This window comes from Periplaneta americana, chromosome 9 (genome assembly GCF_040183065.1).
Source record: "Periplaneta americana isolate PAMFEO1 chromosome 9, P.americana_PAMFEO1_priV1, whole genome shotgun sequence".
Taxonomy (NCBI): domain Eukaryota; kingdom Metazoa; phylum Arthropoda; class Insecta; order Blattodea; family Blattidae; genus Periplaneta; species Periplaneta americana.
The window spans coordinates 104911727-104932305 of NC_091125.1; the positions used below are offsets into that span (position 1 = coordinate 104911727).

General features: G+C 33.8%; 2 protein-coding genes and 1 non-coding gene across 4 annotated transcripts; 1 reads left to right on the plus strand and 2 right to left on the minus strand.

The window, feature by feature from the left end:
- Positions 1–1134: 1134 nt before the first annotated feature.
- On the plus strand, positions 1135–10781 carry LOC138706351 (protein D7-like). Its single transcript, XM_069835525.1, has 2 exons — positions 1135–2137; positions 3367–10781. The coding sequence occupies exons 1-2, from the start codon at positions 1758–1760 to the stop codon at positions 3821–3823; spliced, it is 837 nt and encodes a 278-aa protein (XP_069691626.1). The 5' UTR covers positions 1135–1757; the 3' UTR covers positions 3824–10781.
- Positions 10782–12531: 1750 nt separating this feature from the next.
- Positions 12532–20313, minus strand: PQBP1 (poly-glutamine tract binding protein 1). 2 transcript variants are annotated; one of them, XM_069835527.1, is made up of 7 exons: positions 19703–20313; positions 18284–18444; positions 17897–18072; positions 15788–15977; positions 13857–14008; positions 13570–13763; positions 12532–12786 (listed from the first exon to the last, which is right to left on the minus strand). In XM_069835527.1, the coding sequence occupies exons 1-6, from the start codon at positions 19773–19775 to the stop codon at positions 13577–13579; spliced, it is 939 nt and encodes a 312-aa protein (XP_069691628.1). In that variant the 5' UTR covers positions 19776–20313; the 3' UTR covers positions 12532–12786; positions 13570–13576. The 2 variants fall into 2 exon arrangements, with proteins under 2 accessions (XP_069691628.1, XP_069691627.1); XM_069835526.1 differs by having other exon boundaries at positions 12532–13358; positions 19703–20312.
- Positions 15078–15150, minus strand: TRNAN-AUU (transfer RNA asparagine (anticodon AUU)). The gene has a single exon. It is a non-coding gene; the product is annotated as a tRNA-Asn (tRNA).
- Positions 20314–20579: the final 266 nt, after the last annotated feature.

Below are 20579 nucleotides of genomic sequence, written 5' to 3' on the forward strand. Positions count from 1 at the left end.
GGAAGACCTCTAGATTTCAAGGTCAGTTCTATAGTCTTCCAAATTATTCCGTTATACCTATCTCTCAATTTGTCTGTTCCCTTTTGGATTAGCTATATGCTGTAGTGCGGCTAGTTGCTATTCCTTGTGATAAATGACGGACTCCCAAAAATTGAGAATAAAATTGATAATCTGCTTAAGACCGTCGAAGTTGAAACATCACTGCAAGGGAATGCAAATGGGAATCTGGAATACTCGTCGACAATTGTAAGTATACATTGCTAGTTTTTGAAGGTATTGGCCCTTTAAAATCTATATTCAGACGCTCGAAAGGTGATGTTGCTTTAATTAGTCGATCTTCTCCTTTGTAGAAATGAGGTTTAATTTCTGCACACACTGGACATGATGCAGTCATCTTCTTGACATCTTCTAAGGAATACGGGAAATTACCACAACGAATAAAATGTGCCATTCGCACTACACCAGGATGGCACAGAGACTGGAGGAGCTGATAAAGAGTAGGAATTCTAGCAGATGAGGATGAGCAGACCCTGGATAATGTATCAGCTACTGTGTTATCCTTTCCAGGACAATAGACAATATCAAATTTGTAACAAGATAATTCTATCTCCAGTGTTCAATCTTCTCGTTTTTTATTTTTCCATACGGTTAAACATGAAAGATACTGACTTTTGATCGGTTAATAGCGAAAATGGACGTCCTATTAGGTAATGCTTCCACTTTTGCAGTGATTCGACAATAGCGTAAACCTCTTTCTCTACAGCAGAATCCCGACGTTCACTTTCAGAAAGGGTTCTAGAAAAGAACGCTACTGACCTTCCAAACCTAGGAGATTAATGGATTTAGTACAGAATTTACATTTGCTTTCATTGAGAGTAAGGCCATATTTCTTTACAGCTTCAAGAAACTTTCTCAAGTTTTTATCGTGATATAGTTGACTAGTACCACACACAGTAATGTCGTCTAAGTAAGCGTATACCTACTCCATTTAGTTTTTCATTACTGATAATTGAATTAATCACTGAAGCTTGTTAAAAACACACACACGCTCTTTCTCTCCTTTCTCTCTCTCTCTCTCTCTCCACGAGGACTGGATGCCCTTAGGTCATATAGGCCACTTGATATAGGTCCATGGTACACCCTACATGCGACGATTGTCCGACAGATGGACTTGGTCCTGGATGGCATTCGTGAATCTGATGCTAATAGGCGGGCTAGCCTTCTGAGCCCTTCAGATAAGATCCCATTATATGCTGACAAGCCCGAATTCAGACCTCAGAGTCCCAAGCTCTTAGTACCTAGATTAGCATCAGAAACCCATATTAACCCTAGACATCACCCCAGCCTATTTTTAACTATTAGGCTACAGATGAAAGATGAAATGAGAGGGAAGTGGAGAGCATTGATGGAACACTCTCTTTTTCTCTCTCTGTCCCTCTCTTCCTTTTTTTTTTTTCTGTTTGTGTGTGATGTGGTGTGTGTGTCTAGGTAGGTATATTTTTTTGCAAATCTTTCCCAGATAAATTGATTCATTGTATAGGCCACTGAATGTAATCAAAATTCATCGAATAGTTTAGAAGCTGTTGTACATAACCAAAATCATTTCCGTGAAAGCTTCGAAATTTATTTTTTGCAACATTAGAATAACCCTACTTTCTCTTCACACATCATGTAATGAGAAAGTAGAAATAAAAATTTCACGTAAGCCTAATTATAGTGATGATGTGTCTTTGTTTTCAGTTCCAGCACATCCAGTTATGATTGATACCGATCTACTGATTCCTTGCCCATATAACCTCTCTCACTCCATATTTGAGTCCAGGATGCAGGCACATTTGGTGAAATGTGCAAGAAATAACCCAGCAATAAAGATGCTTGTATGTCCATTTAATGCCACCCATCGCCTACGAATGGGTAATTACATTTGTCACATAAACACGTGTCCCAATCGCAAAGTTATAGAAGGGCTAAAATATGAAACACGTGATCAAGTTCATTTTCAGCTTCCCCCTTACGAGGAACCCATATGCCCTCCTTTGGAAGAAAACTGGGACGAAGAAGGTCCTACTGTGACATACAATCCTCAGGCTTACGCTGAATCTTCCCTTGTCTTAAGGAAACCAACAGGTGTTACAAAGTAAGTTATGAAACTATTGTATAGGTCCTATACCTACCATTATTTTTTTCTTATTATGATAATTGACATTCCTATGTCTTTCACTATGCCTTATACAGTGGTGTTGCTATTCTACTATTTCTGTAAAATGAGTAGGCTACTATACCAGCTACATCAGATAGACGTCATAACAACAGGCATTTCCCATATTTATTCTGTGTTTAATTTTCTCCCGAGTGTCATTTATATTTGTTACTGTTGCTCCAAGATATTTGAATCTTTCCACCTCTTCAAAAGATAAATTTTCAATTTTTATATTTCCATTTCGTACAATATTCTCGTCACGAGACATAATCATATACTTTTTCTTTTGGGATTTACTTCCAAATCTATCTCTTTACTTGCTTCAAGTAAAATTTCCGTATTTACCCTAATTGTTTGTGGATTTTCTCCTAACATATTCACGTCATCCGCATAGACAAGGAGCTGATGTAACCCATTCAATTTCAAACCCTCTCTGTTATCCTGCACTTTCCTAATAGCATACTCTAGAGCAAAGTTAAAAAGTAAAGGTGATAGTGCATCTCCTTGCTTTAGCCCACAATGAATTGGAAATGCATCTGACAGAAACTGACCTATACGGACTCCTTTGTATGTTTCACTGAGACACATTTTAATTAATCGAACTAGTTTCCTGGGAATACCAAATTCAATAAGATTATTATTATTATTAGTATTAGTATTATTATTATTATTATTATTATTATTATTATTATAACAATAACATTAATTTTAAGTATTAACCTATTTGCTTTGCATGCCAGTAGAAATGTGAAGGTTTATCACTGTTCTTCCTTATTCTGATTTATTTAATGGCTTTATATTGAAGATCTATGATCATTTTGGTGTTCAAGTGTTATAGATGGTACAGTCAGTTGCTTGGTTCTGTGGCCAACATAGAGAGATCATACCATCATGAGCAGGGACAGCAGGGAAATGGTGAGTGAGAGGGAAATAGCTACTTCCACAGGGCACTCAATTTCTTGAAACTTAAAGAATTTGGCGGTATTTTAGTCTTTTTAGAGGAATCTGTCACTCACCACTTTTCCCTTGTCCCTGCGAGTGATGGTATGGTCCTTCTACGCCAATCACAGAACCCAGCAACTAACAGTGCAATATAGTCGATATTTAATGTTAATTTTGATATTGTATTTTCATAATTCTTACAATATACTGTTTCTTATTTCAAGATCAGAACGGAAAGCTTTCTATCAGAGTGAGAGAAGGCGTTTGAATCAAATACAGGGTATCTATAATGAAGTACCGGTAACAGGCACGAAGGAAGCATATGATGTACCCAAATATGATCAGTTAATTTCCCACAACGGGACTTCCAGTGCTGATGAAGTATCAGTTGCAACAAGTGGATTGGTGCTGACAGATGGCGAGACCTCAACCTCAGGCAGTACAAACGAAATGAAGAAAGGTGATGAAGATCCTACTGAAAAATTAAATATGGTTCCTCCTGTTGATGAAGTCTCTGATATCAATCCTGATGACTATGAAAGGTTTAACATAGACCCATCAATGGGACTAGGTCGAGGTTATAATTGTAAATACAGATCACAAAACACATCTGCCAGTCCCGGGCAATGCCGTTTTGACACATGGGCAAACCAGTCAGCCCCTGGGGGCCTTGGGTTGTAAGGAGACCTTAAAATGATATTAACAACAACAACAACAATAATAATAATAATAATTATTATTATTATTATTATAGGGTCAAATCAAGGATTAATTTTTGGAGTAAAACTTTATTCTGCTAGAGTCTAGAGCAGTATCTTTCAATCTTTTTAAAAATTTGGCACACAAGGTGTAATTTAAAATCCCGTGGCACATTCATATAATCTAAACCGGTGGTTCCTAACCGGGGGAGGATTTCACACAAACAAGTGAAATGCGATTTTTTTAAGGTTGGCACGATATTTTAACTTCAATGATCTGGCAATTCTGGCTGAGTGTGTCATTCCCTTCTCTGCCGCTCTCATAGATACGCGTAAGTACTTATTTACTGAATACTGATTTGTGCTGCGTTTGCTCGAAGTTGATACCTGATGGACTAACTTTTTTTTTACTACTCTTTAGACTTTTACTTTTCCAACGTTTGCTACAACAACCTTCACTACTTTCATTTTCTCGCAGCTTACCGGTTAAAAATGGCTGGTCTAGAGACTAGTATTAGAGAGTTAATAAAATAAATGTGAGACTGTGAGTGAAATTTGTCCTGTGTTCAACATCAAAGAGGTAAATTATTATTGCTCTTATTGTTGTTATTTGTTTTTACTCAAGGGACCCAATTATTACTTTTGTCAAGGGCCCATATCATTTTTGATTCGTTTCTGGGAGATATTGAATTTCAAAATTTCATGATCAGATCATCAAAAACTTAAGAACCGTAAGACATTATCAAAATTATAATTAAATTTTTCTTATATTTTCCAGTGAATAACAAACACATTACAAGTATTTTTTTTTTAATATAGGCCTACTAAATTTATAAGGACTCCTAAAAACATAAAAATTCTATTATAATGTTATTTCAGTAGCTACGAATAATCTGTAAACATATACGGTACAAAAAAAAAAAGTAATAGTATATTTTTATTAAGCAAGCCTCATACTGATGTCGAAGAATTTATAACCTCTATTGCACTAATAATAGTATTGCATGCAAACATTTATTAATCATGTTTATCTGTTTCCTTTTCTTAATTTCCTCATCATCATCATCTTCATCATTTCCTCCTGTTCTTTCTCATTCTTAATTTCTTTGTCTTCTTTCTCATGTTTTTTCCTATTTCTTTTGAAATTAGAAAGACTCTCAAGAATATTCTATCAATTGATTCAATAGTTACAGGTAACTCCTAAACATTTACTAAACGCACAGAAATAATTATATAATATTTTTTATTACGCAAACCCTATTAGTTATAGTTGGATAACCTCTACTATTCGAATAATGGTGATGTGCACACATATTTATTAATAATTAATGTTTATCTGGCTCCTTATCTTAATTTTCTTTTATCATCATCATCATTATTTTCATCATCATCCCAACCTGTTCCTCCTCATTCCTTTTTATTTTCTCGTCCCCTTCTTTTTTTTTTTCTTTTTCTTCTGCTCTTACTTTTTATACAAAAGGCTCATCAAAAATATTATCTATTCCTTTAAAATTACTATTTCATCAGCATCACAACAGAAATTTTACATTAAAAAATAAACATTTTTTATTATAATTTCCTTTCTAAATTTAGAATCTAGTTCATCATTTATTTAGAACTTAATTTTTCATTATATTTTCTGTTCCAAGTAGGCCTATTTGTATTATAACTTACTATTTTCATTTTGATCCATACTAAATTTTATAAGTCATTAAATAGTAAAGTAATTTTGGTATAAAATGTCTATGATATTGTACAGGTATGTATTGATTCCTCCACACAAATATCCATGAATAATGAGAATTTCCTCACATATTAAAAAAGGAATTCATCTCCTGTCCTTTGTCATAACATCCACTTTAAACTTTGAAAATGTATCTAGGATCTGTACTTACATTAATGGCTACGTGTGTGAAAGGAAAAATGGAACCTGAAATAAATTTTTACTGACACCAATATACATTATGACGGGACACAAGAAACAGAGACAAACCAACGTTTCTTATACTCTTTGATATCAGATATGGTAATTAATGAACATAATGATTTTAAAAGTGTAAATCTTGTTTTTATGTAATATTTGTTTTATTAAATTTTATTGTATTAACATTTTACGTGAAAAAATGGATATAAAATTATTTTATGATTATATAACAAATAAATATATGAGTAACTAATTAATAATAATTTAAGCCTATGAACCTTTTAGTTGTCCATAATATTACTGTGTTCCAAGTCATAATAAATAATCACACTGTGTTATTCTATATTTAATTGTGGCAAGTTGCATTGTTAAAACACTGGAATTGTATTTCATAAATCTAGGTAATATAACATACTGAAAAATACAATTTGATTATAGTTATAAAATTTAAATAAAATCTTCTCACTGAATATTACATCTGAAATGTAATTATATCACGTAATAAATAATACGTTAAAAATATCAGTATTTTAGGCAAGTAGTTATGTTGTTTGTATCACTACATGAAGGATATGTTTACTAAACTTTTGGAAGTATTGTAAATGCATTTACGCGCAGTACTTCTGTAGAGTATATAATTATTTGTACAATTTAAGATCAGAAGACTATTCATATTTGATTTCTGTACATTTGTAACTGTTGTTTTTGTATGTATGTGTATATACTTCTTGTGATGTATTTGTTGATTTAGAAATCACATTTTACCTTCCAGTTTAAAGAAATTAAGTAGTAAAGATGTCAAAATTGGAATCATTGGTTGTGAGTGAAATTTATTTTTTAATGCAGACGTTTCTATAATTATTATATCTGTAATTGATTCACTAACAAATTGAGTACCAATGTTAGTTTTTAACTGTATGTTTTTATTAAACTAAGTAATCTTACTGTCACAGCCATGGCCAACTGAATTTGCTCTGCCACCATGCATCTGCCATCTTAATCCATACAAAACATTAAAGAAGTAGAAAGTACGTGGGAAGTTTGTTGAATAATGCTTTATATTTATTATGCTGTATACATGAATTTCTTCAACAATTTCTAGTTATTTCAAAATTCCAGTCTCTTTCTGATGAAGAAAATTTTAAATCGATGACGGTAATTATAAAACTGAATATTAGGTATTGGTACTTTGTATTTGTAAGGATAATACAAAACAACATAAATTTGGAAACTGATATTTAATCCTTATTCTAATGTAATCCTGTTTAGCTCTTTAGTAATGAATGTTCACTTTCTCGGAGAAAAAAAAATCTGTTATTTAGAATACCATTTTTCACTTCTTTAAAGAACATAAGAAAAAGATTACACAGAAAATTGTTTGAATCATTTTCGTTTCACTTATCATTACATACAAGATTATGGTAGAATAATTCATTCATTTTCGGACTCTCTACTTTTTCTTTTAGACAATGTCAACATGGATTTTTTAATGCTTTATGGTAATATAATTAATTTTATATAATATTAAAGGTCATGGTACTCTTAAGATAAATACTAAAACACAAAGGAATCTGAATGTACTTTATGTGAAGTAAAATATAACTTATATTAAATTATTGATTTCTTGGGTTATTGCTATGAGGCAAGAGCAGTATTAGTTAATCTGTTCTTTTAAATACAATAACTTTTATTTACATATGACTTATTTGATCACATATCATTCCAATGTCGATGAAGCTCATTTTATTACATTTTATTTAATTTGTATTAGTGCTGTAATGATGTACGAATTATCTGTAATTATTTTAAAGTAATGTATTAATATTGTTGATACAGTATTTAAGTTAACATGTTAGTGATGAAAGATAATACTGTAGTTTCACTGATGTAGAAATACAAGTCATCCATGTACTATGTTTGTAAATTATGTTTATATCATTTAACTAGTTGCAAAATGTTCATATTTATGTGATACACTTATTTTTAATAATTGCTGCTAAAATTGTTATTAGATCTTGTATAATATTTTGACAAGTCTGAGAACAAAACAGAAAGTAACCTAATAACGTTCTAGTAAGTTGTGAACTCAAATGTAAAGAGTGTAATGTTAACAGAGTTGGCTCTAAAAGTTTGCGAGAGTTTAAGAGGAAGTCCTATATGACACTCTTGAGAAGGGAAGAAAAAAAATTAAACTGACACTGAAAGTAACGAACATTTATTGGATACATTAAAATAATGTTATTCCTTTTCCTAAATTTGATGGTCATATTCATTAGACATAATCATCAAAGATGACACAAATAGATCATAGATAAGTGTTATCACTATTAATTCTGAAAAGAACATTTCTGCTGAAGCTACTGTAGCAGGAATTCTTAGCAAATCCCCTAAGCCAAGGATACATTAGAAAACACTATAACCAAATTATTATTTACTGTATATTTTAGTGATTCATACCGGAAGGTGCAGTCCCGATGCACATACACAGTTTCTAAAAAAAAAAATAATAATTTTTCCATTTATGTTAAACTCTGTCAAATCATCATCAGATTACAAAAGTATATCCTGTAGCTTCTTGCGAAACTATACTAGTTTAACATCAGTCTTTTACACTCAATATGAAATATATAGAAATCAAGAAAATTGCAGAAGATTTTCATTTTTGAGCAATAAATTTTCTCCATTATTTATTAAATTTATAGTTGTATACAAGAATTCCGTCTAGTTAATGATAAATATGTTATATATATATATATAAATTCAGTATAAGTCTTCAGTAGTTTGCTATTATTTGTGCATTTCGAACTGGTGGCTCAAGGTCAAGCAATGGACTACATTTGCCACATGTGCTTACCCCATTCCTGTACTATTCTCGCAACTAAAGTCAGCTGGAAGTATCAGTGCTTCAGTTCAGTGACTCGTGCATGGTTTGTACATGATCTTGATCCACCAGCCAAAATGCACAGATAATAGTTAGCCTTACAATAGAGCCACCTCTCAATGAAAACCTGTGACGTTTGTATTTTATGTCTGCTGCAAAAATGTATTGTAAATATATTGCAAGATTTCGTAGTATATTTTTAACTATAAAGTTAAAGCACGACTTTTTCATTCCTCCAATTTTAACCCCAGACTCACTTCTGGATTTCAAAAAAAATTAAGAATAAACATAAACATGTGAGATAATAAATTGGTAATATATTACCAGCTTCTCAAAAATGGAATGGTACAGTAAACCCCAGCCAAAGTTATTAGTGTTTCTGTCGATCAACCAGCAGCAGATCCCTCTGCTACCACCACTGCTTGCATCCACAAGCTCATGGCATTTCACCAGATTGAAACTTACATACTATGTTATATTAATAACATTCAGTACTCTCTCTCCCCACACTACCTCCTGAAGTGTTGCCCATTTTGTGTGATACATAATTTAAATCATATGAAACTAACATTCACTCGCGTAAGTTCCTCTGCATTAATAGAATGGATTTCTGTTCAAATATTTTCTTTTAGCTCCTACAGCATATGAGGATTAGTTGAATACCCTTTATTTTTCAGTGTTTCTCAGAAATAAAAGTCACATGATGTTAGATCTGGGGAATGAGCAGGCCATAATCCATTGCTAATAATTTTACAGCCAAATATACAAATGTTATTAATATGTATATAAAAGTATGTAAGTTTTAATCTGACAAAATGTCAAGAGTTTGCAGATGCAAGTAGCATAGATTGAAGTAATTGACAGAAATATCTAGGTAATTTGCAATCAATATCGTCATCGGTAGATGTTTGCACTCAGTTGTAGGTCATCCCAGAACATAGCCTCCTCCACAAAATCCTGTCTTGACACAATTCCTGTTCTTGAATTCTTTCCCAATCATAGTCTCTCTCTTTTAAATCTAGCTGTACTGGATCTAACCATCTAGTCCGGGGTCTTCCTAATATTCTTACACCTTTGACTTTCATTCATCCTTTTCAAAGGACCTAACCATTTTAATCTCATTTTCACTATTGTTCCTTTTATTTTTTCATAAAATAACATACATAAATACAGTATTATCTTGAACTGAACATGAACATCGAGATATTCTTACTTAAAACTCAGTTTTGAATTATGAAAGTACTAAAAGGCGGTCAGAGCGTGGTGCCGACTACACCACCTCATTCTAGTGCCAAGGTCATGGAAAGCATGGGGCTCTGCCTTCCATGGCATGAGACGGGGATACCTTTACCTTTTACCCTTTTAACCACCACTCTTCCACGTGACTTTTTACAGTTTCAGTACACTGTTTCTTGGATAATCCTGAACTTCTCTTTCTATTTGACATGTACATTAAAAGCTGTTTTGATATTTGTCACTTTGCAGTCTCTCCACATGTTTCCAAGTTAATTTTAAATTATGAATACATAAAAAAATCCAGTGCATTCTTAGTCGTACAATATCCAAATTTCATTCACGTCCAGAAGTGAGAAACAGGCAGTTCCTCTCATATATTTTATCTTTGTGCACGTTAATTTTTGTATCAGACAAGTATGTTAAGTTCAAATTTATTATATCATAACTCACTAGTTCACATTTCTTAAACTCAGTTAATATACTATTTTGTTAAAAAAGAATTTGTAGAAACATAACATTTCTTAATACAGACATCTATATAAGAACTATTTCATTAAAAAAATGTACTATGTACTTCAAACAAATATATGGAACCTAAAATGTATTATGTTTAGTATATTGCTGTCAATTTTAAACAAACATGTCATAAATTGTTTAATTATTTAATTTACCTATATATGTATATGCATTTCAATACTCCAAACCATGAGAGAATTTAAAAATGAAACAAGTTTCACGATGCAGTAACGTTGTTGTTAATGTCAGAGTAAGTACAGTACATAACCACACAAAAGGAATAAAAGAAAAATGTGTTATAGAAAAAAACTGTTCACCATGTAAATGTTATTAAAGGAAATAAAGAAATAATCAAAGTAGAAACAAAGCCAGTGATTTCTTTCTTTTCTGTTCAGTGGCAAGTATTTGAATCTATGAGACTCAAGAGAACAGCGATGTCAAAAGCAAGCGCATTTTATGATCTTGAAATCATTCATGGGTGCCAGGACAGGAACAGGAGATTGACAAAGTGAATTCTGTAGGAGTCTGCTGATTGCAGAGCGATAGGAAATTAGTGGTGTATAAACACTAGGTGGCATCAAGCACATAGGGTTAGACGAAATATGATATATACCACAGTATTTTTAAGCAGATATCCATGGTTCTTTTCTACATTGTTTATGTAAAAAAAAAAAACGGTAATAGCTGAATATGACACGATTGAAATTATCAACATAAATTTCACTCACAAAGTATAATATCCCCTGCTATAGTCCCGTCGCTCTAATTTCCAGCAGCCAATCGCGTTGCAGGTTGGCTAGATTTAAACGTGTGCGTCTTGTGATTCACTTATGAAGACGTTATTCATTTCTTAAGGCTCGATCAATATTTAATATAATAGCCCGCCATTTTGGCTCTTTCGTTGGCATTTGCAGAAAGCACACGAAGACGTTATTTGCCGCTCAATTATTTGCTGAATTACAGTGCGTTTGATTTATTATCATAGGAGCTATGACATGATAATGTTTAACAGTGTGGCAAATAGATTCCTTGTATGGTAGCTCGGCAACGAAAGAACAAAAATGGAGAACGATACTACCTACCTAGATTTTATAGAGCCTTCACTTCCTAAGACGTAAGCAAAGAGGAGGAGTCAAGCCGGGAATAACAGCATCACGACTATAATTTTCGTATTCTCCTAGCTACAGTGTTTCTGGACAAATATTGCCCATTTCTTCGTACTTTCTTATCTCATTGGGAGATATCTTTGAAACATCATCTAGAATACAACTCTTAATGAAAAGTCCATCAGAGAAAGGATGCAATTTTGATAACCAACTGATATTTTTCATCAGACATTGCAGTCTGCAAAATAAGAGAAGTGCATAGTAAACTGTTATGATATGATTATTCGTATTTAAAAATTAGAAACGAAAATTCATATAGCTAGTAAGTAATTTCATATATATTTATTTTCATTTACTCCCTTCAAATACATAAAATAGCAAATCAGGTTTTAATTAATAAATGCTATTTTTAAAAACAGTTTTACTATGAATACAAAAATTAATTCTTTATATATAATATTTATTAGATAAGCATAAACGGCCACTAATAAATACTGTATTATATATAATAATAATAATTAATGCTAAATTTCATTCTTCACACAAGAACTTTCCAATGAAGACAAGGACATTCAGAAATAGGAGGAAGGGATATGACAATGGAATTAAACGTACAAACTTGTCTTATTTTCGTCAGTGTTGATGAATTGAAGTTATTGGATTTCTGTAAATCTTACAGTCTATTTCAACTCAATATAAGTTAAATGTTAATACCTGAATCGGAAATGCTGACTTCTGTTGCTAATTTTGTTGATTTTCGCAATGCAGAAGCCAGAACTCAGGTTTCGCAGATCTTGAGGAATTTATGTTGCCTAATGTTGGTAATAATGTTTTCTCCAAGTTCTTCACAGCAGCCATTTCATCATTTTTCAATCTTCTCTCTCGTAATAGCTGTCACTTCTTTGAAAATGAATAACTTCTACAGTTCAAAACCATGAATTAATAAAATTAAGCATAGCAAACACACCATAAATGAATCAATCATAATAGCAAATACAAGTTAAGTTCTTAGTACAATAAAAAAAAAATTTGTACTTCAGTTCATGAATGTCTTTATTCAATCTGTATAAATACATTCTTGCTATTTACATGAAATTCTCGGTCCACATACAAATATAGAAATATGCTAGTTGATATTCAGGTTGTACAATATCTGAACAATGACAATGAGAATTCAGCATGCAGATTACTTCCACAACTTTCTTCTCTTTTTAAGAACGTCAAAATGCTTGACAAGATGACAAAGGATACTTCAAATAGAAGGATGAAGGTTCCTCTTTAACCTAAAAGAGAGGATCTTAGTAAATATTTATATATCTTGTCTGGAGCACTCACAGGGTCCATAACGTCTCTCGTATCTGCACACTTGAATGATTAAATTTACCTACCAATTACTTGGCCAACAGTATACCTTGGATTTGAAGCAACAATGCAATTCATTCCTTTACAGCTTTCAAGACTTAAGCGACTACTCCCAGTTATGACTATGGCCTGTATTTATCATCTTTATTTCACACAATGTGCACAACACTGTAATGTTTATTTGTTTTGGAGGCCTGGCTCGGGACTTCACGCAGTAAATATTGATTGTAAAGTGTTGGTTTAATGATGATAATGGTGAAGGAAAACAGGAGAATACAGATAAACTCCCTCAGTGCCTGCTATGCTTACCACAAATTTCATCTTGGTAAAAAGCGGAGCAGAAACTACTCATCATTCACCTTACAGTTGGGGAAAATTTCAGAAAAAACTAATCAGGTAATCAGAGCAAGCATGAAATGAACCCAAGCCCGAGCTCAGGCTACCAACAACGATGCACTCATCTGGGCAGATAGAGTTGGACAGCTGCAGAGCACTGTGTGGACAAACACATTGTAGTTTAATTCAATGGAATATAATGGTACATTAGAAATTAAGCTGAATGAAAAGTGTTAATTCAATTAATATCACTAAATGCTTTGAGCCCTGCCTCAATTCACCTATAATGTCATGTCCATTCAAGGACAAGAGTGCAAACAAAACAAACTGCATCAATTACAACACTAAATGAAGTGCAATTTACATACCATAAAGCTATTTTGGTGGCAACTCAGGATGCATGACTTTCGATTTCTCAGAATGAGACTTGCTCATGGCATTTGCTCGAAGGACAGCTCCAGGACTTGGATAGGGTCGCATCTGGTACAGAGGACCGGCTGCTGTCGTATCTGCTCCAGTCTTTGCCTCATTCTTCTTCCCAAGTCCAGTGGACCACGTTCCCCTTTAAGAACAAAATACATTATGATACTTATATAAATATCAGTTAAAGATTCTAATCTTAATCATTCGTATTACAACATGTCTCACATCTTACCTTGGGGTGTCAGAATACGCAGCGGGATCCATAGGGTCTATATCATTATCTCTAACTTTCGTACGTCCCTTTGCTCTATACCGTTCTCTTGCTTCTCTTCTTCTTTCTTGCTCCTCCCTCCGTTTTTCTTCTCTTACATCTTCATCACTTCCCTATTGAAAAACATAAGATACAAATAGTTAAAATTGCTTTTCTTACCAAGATTTTAATGCTGCAGGAAAGAAATTTCACTCTATTTTTCGTTATGAAAGACCAAAATTTGTTTCATTTCTCGCACTAAAACAACGAGAAATACAGCTCAATAAAAAAATAAAACAATAAGATTACATCTAAAAACACTTAGGCCAGTTCATTAACTCCAACTTTATGATGAAGACAATTTTTTTTTATCATGCAAACAGTCTATTCATCAAAATAAACTTCATTTAATATATTGAAATGAGCATGCTACCAATCATCAGGCAGCTAAGTCATAATTTCAACGTACTTCAGTTTTATACGCATTTCTGAAAACGAAATGAGTAAGAAGTTCCGAAATCTAAAAGACATTCCCCTCCATAATACTATGGCTTCAATGCCTAAAAACTATAACACTAAAGTGCTACAAAAGCCTCAAATTAATCTCGTAGTAGTAATTTCATTTATATAGCTGTGAAAAAAATGACAGTACTGTCACATAAATGGAGTAATGCCCTTTATATACAGTTGTGTCACTTGGTTTCAATTGTATCGAACAAATGGTTTAAAACAAACAATTCAATAATTCCTAATATGCATAAATCTCAGAGTAAAGATGTAGAACAGCATTAATCAATTGTTTCAGAAACATTTAAGCTATAAGAAACTCAAATAACCTTTTTCTTCGAAACCAAGCAAAAATATCACAGCACTACTTGCTTTCTCCTATTTCTTCAGGTTGACCTTAGTAGTTGAGTGTGTACTTTGCTTTCCGTAAGATTCAAGACTGATAGGTACAAACCCAGCACAAAATAATACATTGATAACGGCAGTAAAAATCCAATACAGCTTTCTATAGGAGGAAAGTTAATATGGGTATCTTGTGTTGTTAAAGATTCACGACTTCAGTATGAGGGGTTTTACGAAAAATTTATCAGTAATTTCTTGCTCACATAAAAATTAAACTCTGTTATTCCTTGCAAATCAAGCTTTCAGGTGTAACTCCCTGTAAAGTTGATTTGAATAATTTTGAGGGAAAAATTGTTCCGGGGCCGGGTATCGAACCCGGGACCTTTGGTTAAATGTACCAACGCTCTACCAACTGAGCTACCCGGGAACTCTACCCGACACCGATCCAACTTTTCCCTCTATATCCACAGACCTCAAAGTGGACTGACAACCGTCAAGCAATCAACATTGAGTGCACACTAACTCCGTGTGACTTAAATTGTGGTTTTCTGTTAACGAACAGTGACGTGTATTATGCAAATCAAGCTTTCAGGTGTAACTCCCTGTAAAGTTGATTTGAATAATTCGGGTTCGATACCCAGCCCCGGAACAATTTTTCCCTCAGAATTATTCAAATCAACTTTACAAGGAGTTACACCTGAAAGCTTGATTTGCATAATACATGTCACTGTTCGTTAACAGAAAACCACAATTTAAGTCACACAGAGTTAGTGTGCACTCAATGTTGGTTGCTTGACGGTTGTCAGCCCACTTTGAGATCTGTGGATATAGAGGGAAAAGTTGGATTGGTGTCGGGTAGAGTTTCCGGGTAGCTCAGTTGGTAGAGCGTTGGTACGTTTAACCAAAGGTCCCGGGTTCGATACCCGACCCCGGAACAATTTTTCCCTCAAAATTATTCTGTTATTCCTTTTTCTTGCAGAAAGTCTAAGTGAAAGGATAAGCCCTCGAAAAGCCAAGCCCAGCATTAATTTTATAATTTAACATTAATTTTATAATTAACAAACCTCTCCATCATCATCCATATCACTATCTTTTCCATCTTCCTCATCTTCATCTTCTTCTTCGTCATCAACTTCAGCCATTTGCATTTCTTCACGAATATGTGCAGCAGATTCAGAGATAACTGCACGAGGATGTCGAGGAGACATCCATGACACAGCATCACTCTCAGTGTGCCAATAATAGTAACGGCCACTGCAAAATAAAATTACATTAGGCTTGCCTACAAAGAAGTTCCTTTTTCAATTATTACTTCTCCACAATACACACACAGCTGTCATTTCCATCCATTAGTATCCATCTAGTATGTAGAGTCATAGTCTTTTAAACCACTTCAGAACCTTATTTCTATCTGATCTGGAACATCCTCCTTAACACCTAGTCTTCTACTGATCACAGAAATTCTGACAAAGGTAAGAGCTCTGCCTAATGCTGTTCTTTACAACCCATGATGCGACAGTCCATGAAGGATCCAGGGTGACCAGCGAGCTGCTGACCTCACATCAACATGCCTTAGCAGAGGTGAACGAGCATCCAATCACAACAGAGGTAACGATTTCACCAGCCATTATAGCAGGTTTCTATAACCAGATTTCGCTACCTATTGTAGCTTCCCAAATTCATCATGATGCTCGGTGGCACCTGTTCCATACCCTGACCGAAATTTCATGAGAAAATTCCTTTCCCATAAGGATTCGAACCAGCATGCATTCCATAATCAAAGTCCTAGACATGATGCCTTAGACTACATATTATAATTTAAAGAACATGAAAACAATTCAATTTATCCTTCGAAGAGGTGGAAAAATTAAAATATCTTGGAGCAACAATAACAAATATAAATGACACTCAGGAAGAAATTAAATGCAGAATAAATATGGGAAATGCCTGTTATTATTCGGTTGAGAAGCTTTTGTCATCTAGTCTGCTGTCAAAAAATCTGAAAGTTAGAATTTATAAAACAGTTATATTACCAGCTGTTCTGTACAGTTGTAAAACTTCGACTCTCACTTTGAGAGTGGAACAGAGATTAAGGATGTTTGAGAATAAGGTTCTTAGGAAAATATTTGGGTCTAAGAGGGACGAAGTTACAGGAGAATGGAGAAAGTTACACAATGCAGAACTGCATGTATTGTATTCTTCACCTGACATAATTAGGAACATTAAATCCACACGTTTGAGATGGTCAGGGCATGTAGCACGTTTGGGCAAATCCAGAAATGCACATAGAGTGTTAGTTGGGAGACTGGAGGGAAGGCCAAGACGTAGATGGGAGGATAATATTAAAATGGATTTGAGGGAGGTGGGATATGATGATAGAGAGTGGATTAATCTTGCACAGGATAGGGACCGATGGCGGGCTTATGTGAGGATGGCACTGAACCTGCGGGTTCCTTAAAAGCCATTTGTAAGTAAGTAAGTTGTAAGAAAACAATTAAATCTTACGAACTATCAAGATGTCCTACGAACATATTACTATTTATATAAAAATGATTGGAATCTATACTCAGTGTGTTGTGCAATTTAATAATATCATAATCACTTTAATTTGTTCACATTATTCTAGTTTGTATAATGTGTAAGTTTCAACTGCAGATGTATAGCAAAGGAGATAATATGTTGTAAATCTCCATCACATCTTTTTTAGCAATACTCAAAGTGGCTTGTAATAAGTAGTATCTCTCTCTATGTTGGTTAAAATGTTAACTGTTAAAATTATACCAAAAAACCTGTAACAACTTTATTCTTTGTCTATCCATTTATGTTTTATTTAACAATGCTTCCAACTGCGAGATTATATCAACGTCGCCAGTGTGCCGAAATTTTGTCCCAGAGGAGTTCTTCTGCATGTCAATAAATCTACTGACATAAGCCTGTCGCATTTAAGCACACTTAAATGCCATCGACCTGGACCGGGATCGAATCCACAACCTCGGGCACAGAAGGCCAGCTGTCTACCAATTGCGCCACCCAGGCTGACTATTCTGTGTCAATTGGCAAACTCCATACATGGAGTCAGATTTGGAATAAATAGATTGTCGACTTATGAGTATCTCACCAACCATTTAAAATTAATTTTAAAATACAAATACGAAGCTTGAATGGAAACTTACGTGCCAGGATCATATACTTCAACCCAATTCTCAGGCAAAGGGTACTTCAATAACATTCTTTGTTTCTTGCGCATGTAACTTGGATCTGGATCTATGATACCTTGGCTCCAGTGTTCTTCACAGTATGTTGTGCATTCATGAAAGATATTGTATTTGTTAGGACAGCCATAATGACCCTAAAAATAAAATTTAATATAAATTGAACATAATTTTCTATATGAAAGTAATCTTTACTTTACTTTATTTAGTCCTAGTTCACACTCCTGAACAAGTATAAACCTTAGAAGTAGGATATGGTGGTGGGACACTAGAAAATCATTAAGAAGTTTCTAATTTATTCAGTTAAAGATGATGATGATGACGACTATAACAATAACAATAACTTACCATTAATTTTTTCTCTAGATTGCTCGTAAAATCTTCAGCATAGTCTGAATCATTAACATTGTTATTGATTGTATCTTTCTTATGATTGTCATAATCTTCGGCAATGACTTCCTCTTCTTCTGTGTTCGGTGGAGGAGCTGTAGGAGCTGCAGGTGTTGTAGCTGTAATGACAAACATTCATGATCACTGAAAATAATTGTTAAATCAGGATTTATGATATTCGAAACAAGTCACAATAACGATTTAAATAATGTCAATATAATAGGGACAGTAGAAATAACTAGTGGTAAATTGTAAACAATTGCAAAGAATTAATAATTGCTTAATCAGCCAGTTTTCAATGTCTTCAGATGTGGCCAACTAAGAACTTCTTGGAGTCTACTAAAGTACCTCAGTTTGAACTGATTCAGCAGCATATGATCCAACAATGACTCAAGAAAAATCATAAAATGTTTATGAACGTAGTAATAATTAGACTGTGAATTGTTAATATTGCTAATTGTGTACTACTACTCCTAATTTTATCAACTTTCAACAAATTGTGCATGCACTGAAGTTTTAAAAAATTGCCATCTTTTTACTCCATTTAAAAGTAAAAACATTTAACTTACGAACTATTAATTTCGAAATTTATATTGCATATTAATTATACTGCATATTCTAAGATTTTATACTTCATAGTACGCATTGTATTCTTTACCTGACATAATTAAGAACATTAAACCCAGACGTTTGAGATGGGCAGGGCATGTAGTATGTAGGCTAAAGGCAAATCCAGAAATGCATATAGTGTGTTAGTTGGAAGCCCGGAGGGAAAAAGACCTTTGGAAAGGCCGAGACGTAGATGGGAGGATAATATTAAAATGGATTTGAAGGAGGTGAGATATGATGATAGAGACTGGATTAATCATGCACAGCTCGGGGTTCCTTAAAAGCCATAACTAAGTATAGTACATATCTGCATGCATATTTCAAGCATTATAAATGCATATGAATCCAGCCTCTAGTTATTACATGATCCTCAAATTAAACTTTCTATTCATTGCTCTCCACTAAGTTACTGAACCGACTGCGGGAGTTTATCCCTTTCTTCATCACGCTTATGAAAAGGCACTTTTCTGTGCCAATAATTTATTTTGTGTGCACAAGGTTGGAATTCTGAAGTAAGAGGGAAAGGAAGGAATCTGTGTTCTGAAATTTCAAAAGTCTTGTCAAAAATCACTTAAGTTCAAAATCACTTCTGTCCGCCACCATTTACTTAAAAAATTCTTTAATTTGTGACTGTGTATATAGGGGATTTTGAATCTATATGATTCATGCAGTAAATAAAAAAACTGAATAATCGGTCACAATGAAACAGAACGAACTAGTTTGTTGGAGAACAATACAATACGAAATAGAATTAACCTGAATACAAACCTGTGGGATGATGTTGAGATTGAATTAAACCTCTTTTCGCCAATCTGGACACTAGAGCTGCTGGAAGTGGCATTATTATAAGCCTTGTTATAATAAAAACTCTTCAATGAACACTTCCCTAACCTATTTCACCGAAACAAACAAAATTGTATGCATTTACATACACAGGACAGAGAAGATATACTGTGTACAGGACGACAACATCCAGTCTCTAAATGATGTTAGCCGATGTAAGCTAGAGATGGTATTGTGTAAATAAACGTTATCATTAAAGACTATATACAGAAGTGAAGGCACTTCTAATATATAGCACTATTTATTTCCATTGAAATATCATTCAATCTTAAATAATTTAGCCGAAGAGGTTGGTCGTACTGACCCATTGACAGACCAACACAGCAGCTCAGTCACATTCAGTGTCGCCAATGTCAAAAAAATGTTCCGGCTAGTTAACACTGTAAATACCGCCAGATTTGTCACCAAAACCACTAGGTTTTAAAATCAAATTGAATGTCAGTGCAGTAAGCAAATAAGCCAATTTTTACAACTTTTCAGGGACGCATAAAAAACTATATTATTTGAGAACAACTTATTTTGATAACATTGTATTTTTTTACACAGATTCCCGATACACAGATTTTACACAGAGCTTTTCTCTATAATATGTAGGATATTTTGCGTCTCTTTCTATCTCTGTCAACATATCTTCAGAGCCGTGTAGACTGTAGGGCGTTGGAAATGCAGTATTTCTAGAACCCCGTCACAGTAGATTCACTGGAGATCCTCCTCCAAGCTGTAAGAATCCATTTATAGCTGGACGGATATCGAGGGCTTCTTCTGTTTCCCACCTGGAGTGAGGGCATAGCCTCCTTGAAGA